We start from the raw sequence: 20,501 nt of genomic DNA, 5'->3' as shown, positions 1-20,501 counted from the left end.
GTGCATGGCACAATAAACATGTCAAATCCAGTTTGTTGATGGCTAATAAACATTACATTTTGTACACCCTGTTTTCCATTGAACCCACATACTGAAAATGTTATCTATTGCCTACCTTGAATACAGGGGCTGTTCACACGGATTGTTTTTGCATTCCATTGCACAGCTTTTCCATGTTTTTCCATTGTGCTCACGTCTTTTGTTTTTTGTAGCCGCAGCTGTTCCTTAGCTAAGTTAAAGCCACCATGAAATCAAAATCGACAATTAAATTTTTTAATAGAGTATTGTAGTATTTATTATAAATGATTTATTTGTGCTCATCATTATTTTTTAAAATTCATGTCTTTTTTATTTTATCTCAAAATAACTACCCCTTCTTTGCTCAGATGACGTGTTTATTGGAGCGAGGCCAGGAAAACCTGTCAATCAGTTTAGCTACACTGATTCATTTTTGTAATGCGCTGCACAAACTTCACAGAGAAGAAACCGAGACGGCAGAAAGCGGCATCTTTCTTTATTTTTATAAAAGCACATTTGTTTTTATCAGGAGTGATGCAAATAAAATGGAAGGATGCATGAGAATGAGAGTATTTTAAGTTGTTTCCACTAACATAATGAGACAAAAGTATTTGCCGTTGTGGAAGTCTCACTACTACAGTCCAGTGATGAAATGTGTTCTGGAAATTGGAAGCATTAGTAGCCACTGTACCTGCTGTCTCCTCGTGGAAAGTACTGGTCAATATAAATTTATTAAAGTAACAAATCAACAATTCGTTTTTTTATTTGAAGCAATCAGGAATCTGGGGGACTGGACATGAACATGAGCCTAGGCCCCCAGGCCTCCTTGTGGCTACCCTTCTGGTTTGAACAGTGCACTCTTGTCTCAAATCTTTTGCAGCGTCTCGCGCAAGTCCTCAGAGCTCAAGATGAAAACGCCACTGTAGACCATGCCCAAAGCAAAAACGTGTTCTGTGTGAACGGCCTCTTATGTGTGAACAGTACTTGCTTTGGATATAAGATTCTATACATGTAAATACATATTTCTTTTCTTACAGAGTATTAAGTTTCTGAAAGGAAGACAGAGACGTATGTATAACCACTTCTACTTGTCCTTGTTGATATAGGGGTGTTTCTGCAACTACGGGCACTTTTGACTATCCCAATTTTTAAAAAATCAACCTTTTTGAATTTACATTTTAACCATCATGGTCTGTAATACATATAACAATGTACACAAAATGTAATGTAGTCGTTAAGATTTTAATCTGGAACATGTTTATTTTTTAAGTTTTTTGGGTCATCTTCTTAAAAAGTGTCCTTACCGCAACGTTACAATAACGTTCATTTCATAAATTTTCCTTTATTTGTTTCAAAAAAAAAAATATCATATTTAAATAGCTTTTTCAAATTTTACGCAGTTTTGTAAATACTGATATAAAATAATAATATACAAAATAGGGAATTTCATGTTTTTTTCTATGCCATGTAAAAAAATTACAGAAACCTTAGATGTCAATTGTCTCCATACGCACAAAATTTAACATTTTTTTTTTTTTTGTAACAGATTTTGCAATTTCAATGTGTAAATCATGTCAGCTTAAGTGTTAAAATATTTTTTTTGCAAATTAAAATGTGAAAAAAATAGAAATAGAGCAGTGCTGCGGTAATGACATCTTGTGTCGGTAAGGACACAATGTTAAAGTGCCACGAAATCAAAAACAGGCTAAAGAACAACAGTAAAAGAAACAGGTATTGCATGCAGGATACTGCAAAACTGCTACTTAATAACTCTTTTAATTAACTCTTTTAACTGCTTTAAAAACATTTACATTTACATTTAATCATTTAGCAGACGCTTTTATCCAAAGCGACTTACAAAAAAGGGGAGAGCAATAGAAGCAACGAAACAAACAAGGGCAACAACCTGTAAGAGCTGTAAGAAGTCTCAGTTAATAAGCACAGTACACAATTTTTTTTTTGTTTTTTTTTTTTTTTGTTGGGACAAACAAACAAAAATTAATGGAAAGTTAAGTGCTAAAAACATTGTCTCCTAAAGTTGATGCTGCACAAACCTTAGTAATAAAATAACACAAACCCATAGCACTAACAACATCTCACCACAACATTTTTTCTCATTAATGTACACACAGCACCCCATAATGTCAGAAAAACACAGAATTGTTGAAATTTTTGCAGATTTATTAAAAAAGAAAAACTGAAATATCACATGGTCCTTAAGTATTCAGACCCTTTCCTCAGTATTTAGTAGAAGCACCCTTTTGATCTAATACAGCCATGAGTCTTTTTGGGAAAGTTGTTCACACCTGGATTTGGGGATCCTCTGCCATTCCTCCTGCAGATCCTCTCCAGTTCTGTCAGGTTGGATGGTAAATGTTGGTGGACAGCCATTTTCAGGTCTCTCCAGAGATGCTCAATTGGGTTTAAGTCAGGGCTCTGGCTGGGCCATTCAAGAACATTTTAAGGGTCATTGTCTTGTTGGAAGGTGAACCTTCGGCTCAGTCTGAGGTCTTGAGCACCCTGGAGAAGGTTTTCGTCCAGGATATCCCTGTACTTGGGCGCATTCATCTTTCCCTCGAATGCGACCAGTCGTCCTGTCCCTGCAGCTGAAAAACACCCCACAGCATGATGCTGCCACCACCATGCTGGTGATATTTTTCTCCACACATACCACTTAGAATTAAGGCCAAAAGTTCTATCTTGGTCTCATCAGACCAGAGAATCCTTATTTCTCACCATCTTGGAGTCCTTTAGGTGTTTTTTAAGCAAACTCCATGCAAACTGTCATGTGTCTTGCACTGAGGAGAGTCTTCCGTCGGGCCACTCTGCCATAAAGCCCCGACTGGTGGAGGGCTGCAGTGATGGTTGACTTTTACAACTTTCTCCCACCTCTGCATTTCTGGAGCTCAGCCACAGTGATCTTTGGGTTCTTCTTAACCTCTCTCACCAAGGCTCTTCTCCCCGATAGCTCAGTTTGGCCAGACGGCCATCTCTAGGAAGGATTCTGGTCATCCCAAACGTCTTGCATTTAAGGATTCTGGAGGCCACAGTGCCAAGTGGAGCAGAAATGTTTTTGTAACCTTGGCCAGATCTGAGCCGTGCCACAATTCTGTCTCTGAGCTCTTCAGGCAGTTCCTTTGACCTCATGATTCTCCTTTGCTCTGACATGCACTGTGAGCTGTAAGGTCTTATATAGACAGGTGTGTGGCTTTCCTAATCAAGTCCAATCAGTATAATCAAACACAGCTGGACTCAAATGAAGGTGTAGAACCATCTCAAGGATGATCAGAAGAAATGGACAGCACCTGAGTTAAATATATGAGCGTCACAGCAAAGGGTCGGAATACTTAGGACCATGTGATATTTCAGTTTTGATTTTTATAAAAATCTGCAAAAATGTCAACAATTCTGTGTTTTTCTGTCAATATGGGGTGCTGTGTGTACATTAATGAGAAAAAAATAACCTTAAATGATTTTAGCAAATGGCTGCAATATAACAAATACTTTCCGTACCTACTATAATATATATATATATATATATATACTTCAGTACTAATACTGTCATTTAATTTAAAAAGAATGTAAAGTAAACCTTGAATTTGTCTCTACCGCGACACAAGGTCTTTACCGCAACACCTACATTTGCTGCGGTAAAGACATGTTGCGGTAATGACATTTTTGCTAATATTTTAGCTAATTGCAGCTAGCAAGGCCTACTACATTAGTTTTGACTCTTAGCATCTTAATATACAATAATTTAACAGTAATTTACATTTATTTTTTAAATGTAGTCCAAAATACACAGTTATTAAGCTGAATGGTAAGGACGCACAATAAATACTAGAGCAGAAAAGATCATGTTTACCTTATTTTTTTGGCATCTTCTGAGTGAGGTAGTGTGGTGGCCCAGTCTGTCAGAAATGTGCTCAAGTGATAATTTCTGTTTCCATAAAAACTAGACTTGTTTGTGTTTAATGGCATTTCATAATAAAAGTTTTTTTTCATTGTTGCGGTAAGGACTCAAAAGTGTGGGACAGGCACATTTAGGTTAAAAAATCATAAAAATGATCAGTAAATAATACAAAGAATTTTAAGATGATTTAAATGAATTTGTATATTAAACAAGTCCATTTGAAATAATATCAAATTTTAATTAAATTAGCTTATGTTATGTATCTCAACATTGAGACCACAGGTGTGGGACACTAACAAAAATGGTGTTTTGAGCTATAAACGCTTCATAATATTATATTAAATCATATTACTCAGTAATTATATTTTTTGTCAAGGTGTGTAATGGCACTGTGAATATATTTATAAAGCATCATATGACAAATTTTAACATAAATCTAAAATTTCACTGCTGGGACTTAAAAGTGCCCGTAGTTGCAGAAACACCCATAGCTAATTCTATTAAATGCAGTTCTATTAAAATAAACATTTAAAATGTTAGTTCACTCAAATAAAAAAAATTCTGTCATTAATTACTCACCTTCATGTCGACACCCGTAAGACCTCCGTTCATCTTCAGAACACAAATGAAGATATTTTTGTTGAAATCCGATGGCTCAGAAAGGCCTTCATTGACACCAATGTCATTTCCTCTCTCAAGACCCATAAAAGGCACTAAAGACGTCGTTACAAAAAGTTCATCTCATTACAGTGACTCCACAATCATTTTATGAGGAGATGAGAATAGTTTTTGTGCAAAAAACTCAGCAGTTTGGCGGTTTGAAACATGATCCGAAACATGAATCGATACACTGATTCATAACGGTTCAAAGGTTTTACGGGTGTCGAACGACATGAGGGTAAGTAATTAATGACAGAATTTTCATTTTTTCACTAACCCGTTTAATGAAATGACAAGCAGCTGCATGTGTGTGACTGTCATTTGCAGCAAAAACAGCCCCGCCTCCGATCCCGCCCCTAGCCCCACCGTCAGCAGTGCCCCTCGCCCCATCGTCAGCCCCACCCCCAGCCCCGCCTCAGTCTGTTCCACCACCCTATGGTGCTGCTGTTGGATTCTTATTTTGTAAGCTATGGTCCTCTTTTCGTGCATTTCCTAATTACCAAAATGTTTTAAAACGGATGTTCTGAAAGTTGACACCAGATGGAGCCACTCCATTTTAAATTTCCTCAGTTCATGTTGAGACCTGATGATACTATTTCATCACGTGATGTTAATAACAGTTAATAACTCCTTTCTTACTCCACAGCTTTTGGATCTCGTTTTGGAAAACCAAAGGGCCCACGAAACAAACCAGAAACATGGGTCTAGTTCATGTCGAAGTTGAAAGAAAAGGAGAACAGCCTTGCAAGACAGTGCAACGGGATTTACTGAGCAAAGATTTCTTTCAGCCTCAGAGAGACCAGCACTGTGGTTTTTGAGGGATAGTAGACCAACCACTGACCTCACACAACAGATGGACACGTCTATTGTGCAATGCAAGAGAATGGCCTGTTTGAACATTGAACAATGTAACTAAAATGTATATACAATTATTATAATTGTGCAACTAAAGACAAGATAAGATGAATGTACTGAAATGCACACTCCTCGAATCTCATAGGTAACATAAATTAACTTTTTTAATGTATTTTATAATGCATACAGCTGCACAGGTAACCATGCCCAATCAAGACCTTATAGATTACATAACTTTAGGTGTACATTTGGTGCAAGGTCTATCTGAAAGAGAGGAAAATGACAAATAATTGTGTATAAATGCCAAGTTTATAGTCTGACGTGTTTAACTGTGTTTGCTCATTTGCATACTTTCTGGTACAGTGAAAGAGCCCCATTTAAGAAATGCTTCGCCTTGGTACACTCATAAAATGGTTTATTTAAAAAAATACAGAAAAAGTCTATGCATTCCATTGCATTTTTACACAATTGAAAAGATCCACATGACAGTTCTATTAAATGTAACTTAGCATTTACAAAACATTACTTTGACTATGTTCATAATTGACCATCTAATTAGTCTTTAAAAATCAATGAAATTGAAAACCTTTATACAAATATCAAACAGAGCAAATCATGAATCAAACACAGAGAGCATGCCTTGATCCCTAAGTGGATGTTTCCTATATTACAAACGACCATCGAAAACCTGATCAACACAAAAAAGAATCTAGCTGCCAAAATTCAGAAGAAACATAGAACGCTAAACATCATGTTTATTTTAATATACCATGAAACCGTAAGGTGTAAAAGCATAATCGTGTTACTGAGTGGAGAACATGTCTGTGTATATGGGAAGATTCATCTTAATAAATTGGTAAATAATGACTTTCGATTTAAGAAAAGTATATTTTCTTTCATTCAATTGAACCGTTAATCTGCAGAATCTGAGAAAGTGCCACTGAATAGTGGGGAAAATGATTACGGTTTAGGCTTTCCAACCTGCATATATAATCGTAATCCCAATTTAAAAACTGTGGGAAATAGAAGAAGGAGATATGATTCATATTGCACATGAATTTAACATTTCAATGTCATTTACCACCATTTTTTTTTGAATGGTCATTCTTTGGTGGCTGATAAAAGTCACCTTCAGTTGATTCTGGATTAGTAGAATTAGCCATTTTACAATAATAAATACCCAATCATTACTTATTGCCAAACTTTATGAAATTCCATCGCAATTAATGCTTCGTAAAACTTGTATAACACCAATTAGCTTAAAAGCAGACAATTAAAGACTTGATAGAAGGCACTCATTTTTACAGGACGCATTTGATTAGGGAAAGCCATTAGATTGTTTTCTTGAAACCAGGATCAATGTGGACTGATTGGTTTGCTGGTGTGAGATTACATTCAAATCAGTCATTAGCAATACTTGGCATCAATGGAGAAGCACAACTACTGCCCACCACCCTTTCAAAAACATTGAATGCCTGCTTTAAAACTTCATCCCATTCAAAACAACCACATTAAAGTGATAAAAACCATTACTGACACAACTACACTTAGCAAGTGGAAGCTAAATTGCATTTATCCAACTAAAACAGATAGCATAGTCACCATAGAATGCTTGTCATAAATTACTATGGATAACTTCAGTTCAGACACATAAGAAACATTATTGTTATGTAATAATACTGGGCATATACCTTCTGCTACTACTTATGAATAATATCAAACGTTTTTTGAAGGAGAAAAATTTGAGTTTGATTTGGGGAGCAGGCTATGGGAACAGCAACATACAATAACAGTTTTCTGGTACAAGAAAAGCATAGGAATTTATTCATACCATGTTCATGTATATTGTTGAGTTGATTCATATTTGCACTCACTAATTTTCAGAAAAGATTCAACAAATGCTTAAAATGGCCGAAGCAACAGAAATAATAATTTGGAACATTTAAAAAAATGGTGACATGTCAAAGACAGACAAAACACAAAAGGTTAAAACATAATTAAGTATGATTTAAAAAAAATAGGATTGGACTCAAGCCGTCTTGAGCTACGGAAAGGCGCTATATAAATAAAACTTCTTCTTCTTCAAACTACTTGTATGAGCTGGATCATGTGTGAAATCCAAATGGAAGCTTGTTTAGATCCATTTGAATCAAGCGCTGCACCTTACACAAAGCTCATTCTAACATGTCAGAATTATAGGGTCAAGAGCTCAACAAATCATACAAATCCCAATAATGGAAATAAAATGGATTAGATTACTAGAAAGCTTCAACGTGAACACAGTAGGAGACTTGACCAAATGAAAAGGCATCATTATGTTGCCCCTGAGTGCAGGTTTGGTTATTACATTTCCATCCAATTCTCTGCTAACGTCCGGTCGTCGATGGAATATATCTTTCTAATCCAAAATAAAAATATAAAAGAAAAAGCTCAGTGGCTCCTTTATACACTACAGACAGAAAATGAATGAGACAAATACATTTATGACCATGATCTTAAAAGACTAAAGGACAAAAATAAATAATTAAAATGAACAAACAAATGATCAACCCTCACATGGGAGGCAAAATCCTATTTTCTGCATAAATGAGAGGTAATGCACAGGTTCCTCTTCGATAATTACTGCTATTTCTCATTCCAAAAATAATAAATTTTCCTTCAAGCAAAGTGTTTTAAACCAAAACCAGCGGATGGTCAATTAAAAAGCAAATATCTCTCACTTGAAATTGACACATCTCTCTAGTCTATCTTAAATACGTCAGAAACTTCAGAGTGACGCTATGGGAAGAAAAAAAAAACATTTTTCTCTTTAAGATATGATTGCTGCTCTCCACTTGTGACAGGCACTTTTTTCCTTGTTTGTAAAACCAATTAGCAGATGCACATGACGGCCTGGGAAACAACTGGAAAAGTCCTTTTGAGAGATCGTTAGTTCATCTCATTTATAATAATATATAAACAAATATAAAACAATACAGAGTAATCAGCAAAAATATATTTCAAATTAAATACTTTGGCTGAGAAAAACCTAAAAAGTACTCGTGGGGTCATTTTGTTAACCAAAATCTAAAAAAGAAAAATATACAGTCTTCATCATTTTCAGGCAAAGTCCAGATATTCCTTTTTGTTTGTTTTTTTTACACGGTGGAATGTCAGTCAAGTCTGTTAGGTGAAATAAAACTCCACCCCTCTGCAAAAGGAAGGATTCGGAAGTCATTTGTGGAAATCCGTGGACCTGCTGCCATTGAGTGAGGAGTCTGATGCAGGCTCGGCGGGAGCCTGTGGAAGCATTTGCTCTGGTGTGGGCGAGGACAGAGGGCTGCTCTCCGAACAGGGAGTGGCGGAAACAGTGTGGGCGGATTTAGCCGGTTGCGGAGGAGTGGGCTGCGGCTCTCTTGGTGGCGTGGCGGGCCTCTGGAAAACCAGCGCGTTTGTTTCCGCCACCCCCCCTTGTGCCGTGTCTGTATGTAGCTGGGTGCAGGAGGTGACTTTGGTGTCCGGGTGAACGGGGGAAGGACATGATGTGGAACACAGGTCCTTGGTCTTGACGTCCTTTGACTCCACCTCCTCTTCCTCGGAGTACTGCTTTAGACGGATGTGCCAGGCCAGGCTGCACACGGCCGAGACGGTTTTAAACTGGTGGATCACGTTGCGAGGGATAAAGTAGATGTCGTCATCGCAGAGCTGCATACGAACGTAGCGGATGCCTTCCCGCCGTAACTGGTTGAGTTTGGCATCGTCCACCCACTGGACACACTGGAAAGAGAGGGGCATTATGGGAATACTGGCCTATTTAACACCTGCCTGTCCTTACATCATCTCCACACCCGTTTGGAATCACATATTCATTACTGCTCATCCAACAACACATCATCAAAAGATCAGATTGTGGTCTTCAAATACTTATAAATTATACATTAATCAAAACAGCCAGTTTTTGAAAGTTTGATGCTTTGAAATTAATTCAACTCAAAACATCTGAAAAGTGTATAAAAGATGATGTATTCAATATAACATGCAATATTACATATAGTTTTTAAGATTAGTTTAGCGGACAAATGAGACTTGACTGATATCATTAAAATAGAAAAACATCTATATTTTACTCCTGTCATTCATCTTCAGAATTTAATAGTTCACTGTTGTCAAGATACTGGAACTGACACATTCAGTAAAACACCTTGAAATAGACTGATATCCAATACTATTTATCAATTGATATCACGGGGAGAAACTGCCAAAACATTACAGCCATAAATTGTAAACAATATCGAAGTTAATTTACTTTTGACTAGGGCTGGGTATCAATTCAGATGTTCCAGTTCGATTTAGATTTTCAAGCTCTCAATTTGATTCGATTTTAATTCACGATTCGACTCAACGAATATCATTTTGATTTAATCCTATATTTATTCAAATGAACAGTTAATTTAAATTTAAGTTTACAAATGTCTCATTAATAAAACGAAATTAAGAGCCATTAGGGTACACTTGGGTACATTAAAACACAGCCCAACTCTATATTTCAAATGCATGACGCACTGAATAGACAATGTTGATGCAAGATGAAAAACTGATACTGAAAATTGGAAACAGAAGTCAGAACAGTCACATACCTTGATCAAACAGGATCAGGTTATTTTTTGTTTTAGTTAAAGCTGCTGTCCGTAACTTTTTTGGGTTAAAAATCATCCAAAATATTTTTTTTGAGCAAGTACATAACCAGCCAGTGTTCAAAACTGTCTGCTTATCTTAGCTCGATTTACAACGGTAAGCGTGTAATAATGATTTTATTTCTAATGGTACTGGTGGATTTCCATGGGAAATTCCGTACACATAAAGAAGGAGTCCCGGTAACCGGCTATATTGCTCTGTTTCCTATTCATGCGTTGTAAATGCAAAAGTCTTCGGAGTGGCTACAGAAAAAAAAAGAGAGTTCAAACAGGCCGATGCGAAAACGGATAAAAATGGCTTGATAAAAAGGTGGTGTGACCTCTGTGTTTTTTCAGCATTTTTTCTGTTGGACAAGCAAGACATTTCAATGGTTGAATTAGCTAATGTAACAGTAGCACACTTGTTTGCTTAATTCATACATTTATGGAGTGCATTATGGTAAACATCAGTTATTTTGTGCTTGCTATGAGAGGGAGCAATTCACCTCTACTTCACAATTTGTTGGTATATGCCGATTAGAAATTAGACTGCTCAGTTATGGATACACATTAGTCATGTAATGCTGATGTTAACATTAACAATTTGAAAAAGTATAATTTGCACAGTTTAACGTGATATGATAAACGATCGTTAGATTTAATCATTGCGATTTATTGCAATTGTTTCCCCTTTAGTTGGTCAGAAGAAAAGTGGATGTTAGCTACTTGTTCAGATGGCATTCTTATGTCGATCATAGCCTACTTTCAAACAGTAGAGTCTGTGATTTAAATGACAGTAGGGTAGCTTATCCACACTGGTGCGGTGACCGACAGCCGCACAGTCTCCCTCCGCGCTGTCGTGCCGAGGTACAACTCACATAAAGTTGATAATTCCGCGACTAACTGCAATTGCAGTTTTCAAACAGAGATGGTGACAAAGAGGAAAAACTACGGACTGTAGCTTTAAAACAAACATAAACTCTCACAGCATTAGCTGTAACACGGTGAGCGAACGATGTAGGAAAACTAATACTGGCTTTTGGGTGATAGTTCACCCAAAAATATAAATTCTGTCATCATTTATCAATGTATATGTATGAATTTCTTTCTTCTGTTTCTTCTGGAGGCAAAAATGCTTCCATACCTCTGATTTTTTTCATGTGAAGGTGGTGTTAACGTTGAGAACACACCTGAATCTACCATTTTAAACAATGAATGAATGAAGAGCTCTCTGTTGTAACATCACAGTGCAAAAAAGTCTTTAAAGCAGCACCAGGTAAATTGTCAACCTTCATAATATATTTTCAAGACTTTTGTGATGATACATCGACTTACAATAGGTTGAATGACACGTCTGCCATAGCCTGACGGGGTCTGTATCGTTTTTAATTGTACTTTTAAACTTCAGAATTCGGGTAGTAACCCGAGAACAAATAGTACTACAAAATTCGACTGCTTTACGGCATTAACGTTACTTCCACCACCACTCCCACTTCCTTACATTCGGACGTGCGAGCCCAACTATCGTTTGCTTGCCGGATGTTAGTCATGTCCGAAGCAGCACAGAAAAATAAGAAAGCAAAGGTTTTGTCGGAGGAAAGCAAAAAGACGCAACGAGAAAGTGATCGGATTAAAGGCAGGACGAGGATCAACATTGGGCCAGCGTTTGCTCGTTGGTGTGTTATTACCTACCACTCAAACATTGAATTGAAGCATCATATAGATTCTGTAAAACGGTAACAAATAGACTAGGCTACTATAATGACACTGGCTTGTAAATGTGAGCATCGCGATCACTTGCAGTTTGAAAAAAATAAAACCCATGAAATGATATTCATATGACATGCTGAAACATATGCCACTGTACCTGGGTTGAAGACATTTCACACGTAACGCAAGCATGTGAACTCCTCCTGCAGTGTTCAGGGCTATCATGGTTGTCATGTCAACAAATGCACGTACGCATGCCCTGATGTAGGATGACAGTTTACGACAGTAGTAGAGGACAATACTGTTTCCCAATTGTAGGGGGACCCCGAGAGTAAAACCTGCCTAGTGCTGCTTTAAAGTTGTGTATGTCATTCAGACAAAAAAAAAAAACCTAAAACCCTCAGGGCTTAAGGGGTTAATGTTAATTTTATGTTCAATGTTTGCAGAAATAAATATGGAAGAAAAGAAAAAAAATCGATTCGTGGCCATTGAGAATTGATATTGAGTAGTTTTTAAAAACTACTAATCGAAAAGTTTTTTAAAAATTTTTTTGTTTTCTAATCAAATGAAACTCTGCTGACAGCTGAATAAATCACATTAAGCTTTGTTACTTTTGATATAAAAAAAAAGTCTCAAATTCAAATTCCGTCTCATCCGAAAGACGGTGCTCTTTGACAGTGCAGTGTCCCCAACACTATACTGGGGCGTTAGGACCCACACAGACCACAGGAAGAGCGCCCCCTGCTGGACTCACTAACACCTCCACCCGCAGCAACCTGGTTTTCCCAGTTGATCTCACTTTACACTTTACGCTTACTTTGTGCAGATGCAATATGGTTATGTTAAGCGCATTTTGAGAGGGAGAGAAAAAACGCAGCGCCGCTTAAACATGTCTCGCAGAAAGTTTTAAAATGACTTTCTCATACAACCTACATGCTAAAGTGAATACGTTTTTGAGGAATTTCCTGCATTATAAGCGCAAGACCTGTTGTGGAGTGATTAAAATTATGAACAATACCCGCAAAAAAATCAGATCCCGGTTATAATCCTGCAACAATACTGCTCTGTCAAAAATGACGACTTACAATGCATGTTCATTCATACATTGTGCTTATACAATCCAACTTACCATGAGTAATATAAACACACATGCCTATAGTCTGTCCTATTTATTAGATGAACAGCTCCTACCTGTGACACAGGTGGCTCATACAGGTCTAGCTGAAGCCTTTGAACGACGTCATTGAAGTCCTCAGCGTGAAAACAGACCACATCTTTGGTTATCCGTGGCCGGTCACTCCTATGAGAGAGGAGAACAAAGGTCATTTCATCTATAGTAATTACACAAAGCTTTTTGCATGTACGAGCATGTGCATATTTTTCTGAGTGGCAGATGGTTGCACTCACCATTCCCCAAACTGCACTGCTTTCAGGACACCCACAGCTGCTGTACTCTGCCAGTCGAAGCTCTGGCCAACGTGATCAGCATGGGCTCGCGTCCGATCCTCGAACAGCACCTCACGTGGTTCGCTGGCTCTCGGGAGGTAATGCAAGTTCTTGATCTCATTCATTGATCTACAACCAACAAGAAATAGTTTTGAGAGGCTCTACATGAAAGTCTATTTTGAGGTTGAATATCTACAGTTGCATCAGGCCAGCGCATACCTTCGTCTCTTGAATGGAGACTTAGGCATATCAGCTGTGGGGACCATCTGCTCTCCAGGTCTCACCCACATGATGGGACCATCGTCACTCTGGGACCTGCAGTCAAGCTTCAGGCTGGACAGGCTTCCCCATGGCAAAGTCATCTGCACAGACAAACAAACCGCAAGTCAGGAAGTTAAAACAATGCTGTAGGCTTTGCCCTGACTATTGTCTCAATGTATGAATTTCAAGAAATGACTGGACAAACATTTTTATGTTGACATCTTTTCTATTGAAACAGGGCATTGGTGTAGATCAGACTTGTCACAGTCATGACTTAGAGCTTACTATGCACAATATATCATCTAACGGCTGATAAGAGTTTTTGTTATTTTTTTATGCATGGATATTGCACACCTAATTGTGCATGCTCATTTATTATAGTTTAATATCAGCCATTTATTAGCTATCAGCAATTACATTATTATCTGCTTAACAGTTTCTAGACGACATTTTATTGGACAAAAAATACTGTTCGGGGAAAGTAAAATAAAAATGCATTAAATTGATCAAAAGTAAAGACATTTATAATTTCAAATAAATTCTGTTCTTTTAAGCTTTCTATTCCTCAAAAGCCTAAAAATAATGTTTTCAAAAGTATTGATAATAAGTGCAATAAATAATAAATGTTGTAAAAAATCTGCATATTAAAATACTTTCTGAAGGATCATGTGACACTGAAGACTGAAGTAATGATGCTGAAAATTCAGCTTTATCATCAAGGAAATGGATAACAATTTAAAATAATATATTAGAAAAGTTATTTTAAATTGTAATATTTCACTTTTTTTTAACTCCATGTCTGATGAAATAAGTGCGCCCTTGATAAGTCTTTTTTTTAAAAACAAGAAAAGAAAAAAAAACACTTTTTGAGACCAAATCTCCAATTTTGATGTTTAGAGGTCTTTGAAAGTACAGGGAAGCAACCAAAATCTTTTTAATGCAAGGAGCTGGATTTAGCTGGATCCAAAACCGAAAGAAACTTAGCTGGCAAATAGCAAATTGAAACGCATCATTTGCACTACACAGCTACTAAATGCACAAAGGCCTTACAAGCTCACTCATCTGTGAGAGATTATGTTCTAACCTTAAGAAACGGAGACTCCTCAAGCATGTCCAAGAACTCCGGGAAGTAGTCGCCCACCTCCTCATCTACTGCGCCGACCAGACTGATCTGCCTCATGGGACCAGCTCTATACGTCCCAGAGCAGTATGTTCGGCTCACCTGCAAGGAAACATCCCAACACACATTTTTTATCTTAGTGCTGCAATATGTAAAACAACATTTTACAAAAATGAACCTTAATGCAAAGTTCAGCATATGAGTCTTTTCAAAGATTCATATTAAAATAAAAAGTTTAAAGGACTGTATTAAAATCCACACCAATGTATGATAACGTTCTGTTTATTATATAATGGTGCGCTGCAGTTATGTCGTCTGCTGCTTTAAATGCTCAAGCTCAGTTGTCAATGTTTTTATCATTCATCAGCTGAAAAAATAGTTTTGAACAAAGTGATTCCAATTATATCTTTCCTCTGTGTCGTTGTTGTTGGACTTCTATTCTAATAAAGTTAGAAAGATTATTAAAACAGTTTTCATCCTTGGTGTGAACAATCCTTCAAGGGCTAATTCACCCAAAAATGAAGATTATCTCATAATTTACTGTATATGACATTGTTTTTTCAGATGAATTCAGTCGTAGTTGTATTAAAGGTCCCGTTCTTCGCGATTCCATCTTTCAAACTTTAGTTAGTGTGTAATGTTGCTGTTAGAGCATTAATAATACCTGTAAAATTATAAAGCTCAAAGTTTAATGCCAAGGGAGATATTTTATTTAACAGAAGTTCCCTTTCAAAGCCTACAGCGAACGGCCGGTTTGGACAAGGGGGTAATCTAGCGCTCGGAAAGCGTTCCACCCCTAGGGGCTGCCATTGCTAACCAAGCCATCACCTGCTGTTAGCATCCCATTGACTCCCATTCCTTTTTGAGTCACTTTGACAGTGAATAACTTTACATCTGAGACGTTTAAAGACTCCATTTGTCCATTGTTTATTTCTAAAGAAACACGACAATGCATAAAAGGCTCCGTTACCTTGTATCTTACACTATCGCCCCGTAGAAGCTGTTTTTGTAAAAATAGGCTAACTATTGCGTCATAACCAACGCGACTCTGTCGCACAGTTGAGAAATTACCGTATAGACCTGAGGAGACGCTCGCAGGCAATCTTTTACTGTCTATGAGACAGTCGGGGGGACGTGGAGACAAAGTCTGATAAAGTCAAGGGAGAAGAATGGGGAGAAGCCCATAGTGAGCCAAAAGCAACGGGAGAAAATATTTAAACAACGTGATTCAGCTTTCACTTTCCACATCTACTAGAAGACCTACAGCTGTAAGACAGGAGGCTCACGTCACATCTACGTCGTCAAGCTCAGTCTGAGCCTGCGCAGTTCGCTCAGCCATCAGGAAGTGAGTGCTCCTATACTGACATCACTTAACGCCATAGAAGGCAATGGGATCGCTCCGTACATTTCTTTTACTGTCTATGGGTTTGGACTACAGCAGGAAGTGCAGGGATGTAATGACGTCACTAGAACCGTTAACTAACCCTCCGCCCACAAGAACACACAAAAAAAGGGGGCGTGGTCTTGTTGCTCTCCCACGTGGAGAAGAGCGTGCATTCAGCGCTTGCATCTCCCCGTTATGGTAAGAGGCGGGACCTTTCCGGGCAAAGTGCGCTAAGCTGCTGTCCAATCACAACACGGGAAGCGTTGGCCCAATCAGAACTCGTTACGTGTTTCTGAAGGAGGGACTTCCTAGAACAAGGAAATCATCAGGCCGTTTTGAGGACAGAGGAAACTGCGCTGTACAGATGAGTAAATTGTGTGAAAAATACTGTTTTTTACACGCGAAACATGAACTGTGTTATATTGCACACTGTAAACATAATCATAGCTTCGAAAACACGCGAAGAACGAGACTTTTAAAATATGTCCTGGCTAATCCAAACATTATAAATGGCAGCCCAAAATCTGAAGCCCTAAAAAGTGCGTCTATCCATTATAACAGTAATACAGGGGGGATAAAAGCCTTCTAAAGTGAATCGATGGGTTTTTGTAAGAAAAATAGCCAGACAGACCGCCTTCCGTATTCAAGTAATGAAGAAAGTATAGCGCCTCTCGCAGATCAAAATGCTTATGTTACGCTTTTTCCTTAAGTTGAATATGGAAGGCAGTCTGTCGGTAGCTAGATATTTTACTTTAAAATGTGTTAAAGGTGCACTATGCAACTTTCTGTCCACTAGAGGGCGCCTATTCTAAACAAATGCGTCATTGGATTACGCAAAGTTTGAGCACAGCATCTTGGGACATGTGGTCTTCACCTCACAGCCGGTGGAAAATAGGACTCTGGCAGAAATCACGTTCATGCATGCAGTTATTAACGTTACTGTGTTGTGGAGCTGAGCACGGCCGCTGGAGCGATTGTTACACAAATACCCGCCTCGCGAGCACCGGGACGTTTATCATGACGGGACGGGACGGGACACATTCGCCGGGCGCCTGCACTTTTTCCGCTCTTCCGGTCATTATTATGAGGTAATGCAGCTCTGTTTATCATATTAGATACATTTAAGTGTGTTCAAAATGATGTTATGATGTTACTCTGTGCGTTCACTTGTTCACACGGCTAAGAATAAATCGCTTTTGCAAAAAAAAAAAAAAAAAGGAAACCAAGGGTAGCGCTGATATGACAATTGAGAGGCGACTTCCTCAAATGTTATGCTGAAACGTCCCGGGTCCTTGGTTAAAATAGCAATTTTCTCACAATTTACAAATAGTTGGAAACATTTGCGATATTGTAGGTACTCAACTGAACAAAATATATAACACTGTCCTAGTGGTTTTTGGATATTTAACTGCAAAAATACTACATAGTGCACCTTTAAATAACAAAAAAAAATTCAATAGAACTCAGATTGTGATCATCTAAAAGAAGAATGTCATATACACCGAGGATGGCTTGAGGGCAAGTTAATAATTGTGGTAATTTTGATTTTTGGGTAAACTATCCCTTAGACAGGACAAATTGACAGTAATAGTATTTAAGAACACCAGAAATTAAACATTACTTCAATAAATGTGATTTTCAAGCTTCCTCAAAAATGATTTGATAAATGTCAGTAGAGTTTAATTAGTCAGAGACACCAGAGAAACACCCTAACAGTTGTGTCTGCTTGACTCACTCAAGACTGTTAATGTACTTTAAACTGACACCTTCTCGCTGCCTGACTTGTGTAAATAATAAATGCAGCGGCTTAAACAGTCCTCACGTGTGCCAGTCACACATGCAAGGTATCAACCTATCCTGCCAAACAAAAAACAAACCAAAAAAACTGCCATGGCACTCAAAGCGTCACCCTACCTGGGAATGGAAGTTGGCAATCGTGGTGGTCTCAATGTCCTTTTTACCAAGGATTTCCATCTTGACAGGCGTATTTGGGAAATTAAAGGCAAAGTAGTCCAAGAAATCGGGCAGGTAGGCGGCTGCTCCATGCACCACGGCGAGTGCATAGCGGGCGGCTCCTTTAGGGTGTTCAGCAAAAGCGAGTTCCAGGAACTCCTGGGCGAATTTTTCAGTGTCCTCAGGCTGCAGTAAGGACAGTTCATCTGCATAAGCATGTAGTACAGACGCCCCTCCATTGGGCTGCTTTTCCTCATGGATGAGTCTGCTGAAGGAGGAGTTGGTCTGAAGCCACGAGCTGCGGATGAAGTGATCTTGGTGCGAGAGGAACGGCTTCTTCTCACCTTTAGGACTGTGGTACTCACCTATGCCATGACACGCCTTTTCATCTTTGATGAGCGCATGTACGACAGGGTCTTCAGAAAGAGGTGGTGCATCTCCTGCCAATCCTGCACACACAGTCTGCACCTCTTTGCTGTGCATGCGTAACTTCTTGCCACGCTCATCTTCACGATGCCGTCGCTTCTTTTTCTTTTTCTTTAGAAGGTATTCCTCCAGGGTCTGGGTTTTGCCATTCTCACTGTGGGGCTCTGAAAACAGAAATGGGAGAACATCAGACAAATATGTATAGCTTTTGTAAACGTGAAAAAACTCACAAATGATTGTGTTTCCTTAAACTTTTTAGATACTTTGTAGAATAATCAAATTACAACAATATTCTAAGCCATTTAGTAATCTAGAAATAATTAATCTCTATATTTCATATCTAATAATACCATGGTAACCATAGTTTTACGCACTATACCATAATTAAAGTTGTTATTATTAACTAATAACAATTATGTTGTACAAATTACTTTGGCAGTAACATGGCACAGCCAAGGCAAAATACAGTAATACTATGGTACTGTATAGTACATAATGGTTACCAGATACAGTACATGACAGTTAAGAATATCAGGGTATTGTGTCCAAAAACGCAGTTATTATTATGGTATCATGTAATAAAAAGCTATAGTAGTACCAACTTCACTTATGTTTTTTTTTTAAATGCTGTTCGGTGTAGTAGCGAGTTTAGTTAGCAAGACAAATGTAATGAGAACGCCTCTGATACGACGCAGAGAAAGTGATTAGAAGGTATACGTTTCATTAAAATGTACTTTCACAGTTGTGAAAACTTTCTTCCTCGATAATATTTAGTAACACTGCGCTCGTGTGAATGGGGGCGTGCTCGCGCATGGGTTAGCAGCTTGAGGCTAACGGCACTTTCTCCGCTGACTTCTCAAGTTGGAAGCCAGCCAGAAATGTAAAATCGTTTGCTTTATGTGCTAACGCTATTAAAATTACCTTTCTTCTTCTTGCATTCCTCCACTTTAACGTTCGCCTCGGCGTTTTCCTTCTTGGGCTTAAGTTTCGCGTCCTTCTCGATGTGTTTGGGCTTGTTATTGAGGGGCTTGGCCTTCGCTACTTTGAGCGGCGTGAAAGTGAACAGCGGGAGCGGGGAAGGCGGCAGGACCGTCTTCTGCGGGACGTGGGCTGCTGGTGTCACTTTGCGCGGCGGCCAGCCCGGAGGTAAGTCTTTCTTGGTGCTGTTGTGCTGATGATGGAGAGGATGACGGTGTTGCACAGGTGCCTGCTCTTTGCTGAAGTTTCGCGCTTGGTTGTTCTGTTGTTGGTGCGGTGGATGCGCTCGTTGTTGGGCATGTTGGAGATTGTGTTGGTGGTGATGTAGCTTTATTTTCTTCGCTTCCTTCTCCGATCTCTCGCGCTTGTCATCGGATGGCGAACATTCTCGTTTTTTCTTCTTTTTCTTCTCTTTGGTGGCTTTGTCAAAGCTGTCCCTGCTCTTCTCCTCTACTTTGACGCGCAGCAGATCGACCTGTGCAGCCATTTTGCACGTAAATTTAAAAGGCTTTAAGAGGGGCTTTTTGCGCATGTCTATTGGGAGCTGTAGTTCTTTTGTCTTTAGCCAATCGGTGCTAATGCGTTTGTAGTTTTCCCGCTCGTATCGCGCATGCGCACAACATGTAGCTTTATGGGTAGTGATGTTTCTGTACGGCTATGGTTCAAGTGATGCGTGCGCTACTGCACGCACCTCGTCTAGTGGCTGACGTAATGCTGTAGCAGCTTCGGGGGTTGGGCGGTTCCGTTTCGTTGAGAGGAGATTTATCTTTCTATTCGCCTTGACCTCAAAACCAACAAAAGAACAGCGGCATCCAGATCATAGTTGCGGGGTGTCGGATTTCTTCTGTGGGCGTTTACGCGAGACGCTTTCTTGTCTTGTTTTCATTTCCGCCATTTCTGGTTGATCTATATTTACAACATGAGTGAGATGCGCCGCATCTTGTCTGCCTAGTGGGCAGTCGTGTTAAAAACATGGTTAAAAATGGCGATGAACGAATCGTTCTTGCGAGTCGGATAATTTCAATACATATGCTGGTTTGAACCTGAACCATAGACCGTAAAAAATAAAAGAAAAGAAAAAAATAGGTTAAGCCTTCTATGGGTTGAACCTGTTTGCAGAACTGG

At 38.7% G+C, this 20,501-nt stretch overlaps 2 protein-coding genes across 5 annotated transcripts in view; one reads left to right on the top strand and one right to left on the bottom strand.

Annotated features, from left to right (window-relative positions):
• Positions 1 to 5,885, top strand: part of ptpn22 (protein tyrosine phosphatase non-receptor type 22) — a 25,141-nt gene extending 19,256 nt beyond the window's left edge. For all 4 annotated transcript variants that reach the window (XM_067446116.1, XM_067446118.1, XM_067446117.1 and 1 more), the window contains exons 26-28: positions 1,056 to 1,086; positions 4,919 to 5,053; positions 5,238 to 5,885. In XM_067446116.1, coding sequence (XP_067302217.1) covers positions 1,056 to 1,086; positions 4,919 to 5,053; positions 5,238 to 5,299 — 228 coding nt within the window. In that variant the 3' untranslated portion in view covers positions 5,300 to 5,885. The remainder of the gene's footprint in view (positions 1 to 1,055; positions 1,087 to 4,918; positions 5,054 to 5,237) is intronic.
• Positions 5,845 to 20,501, bottom strand: LOC137078629 (lysine-specific demethylase 9). The gene is made up of 7 exons (XM_067446120.1): positions 19,320 to 20,501; positions 17,934 to 18,562; positions 14,600 to 14,737; positions 13,474 to 13,616; positions 13,216 to 13,383; positions 13,000 to 13,108; positions 5,845 to 9,202 (listed from the first exon to the last, which is right to left on the bottom strand). The coding sequence occupies exons 1-7, from the start codon at positions 19,906 to 19,908 to the stop codon at positions 8,660 to 8,662; spliced, it is 2,319 nt and encodes a 772-aa protein (XP_067302221.1). The 5' UTR covers positions 19,909 to 20,501; the 3' UTR covers positions 5,845 to 8,659.

This window comes from Pseudorasbora parva, chromosome 6 (assembly GCF_024679245.1).
Source record: "Pseudorasbora parva isolate DD20220531a chromosome 6, ASM2467924v1, whole genome shotgun sequence".
NCBI classification, from domain to species: Eukaryota; Metazoa; Chordata; class Actinopteri; order Cypriniformes; family Gobionidae; genus Pseudorasbora; species Pseudorasbora parva.
This window is presented reverse-complemented; position numbering and strand designations above follow the sequence as displayed.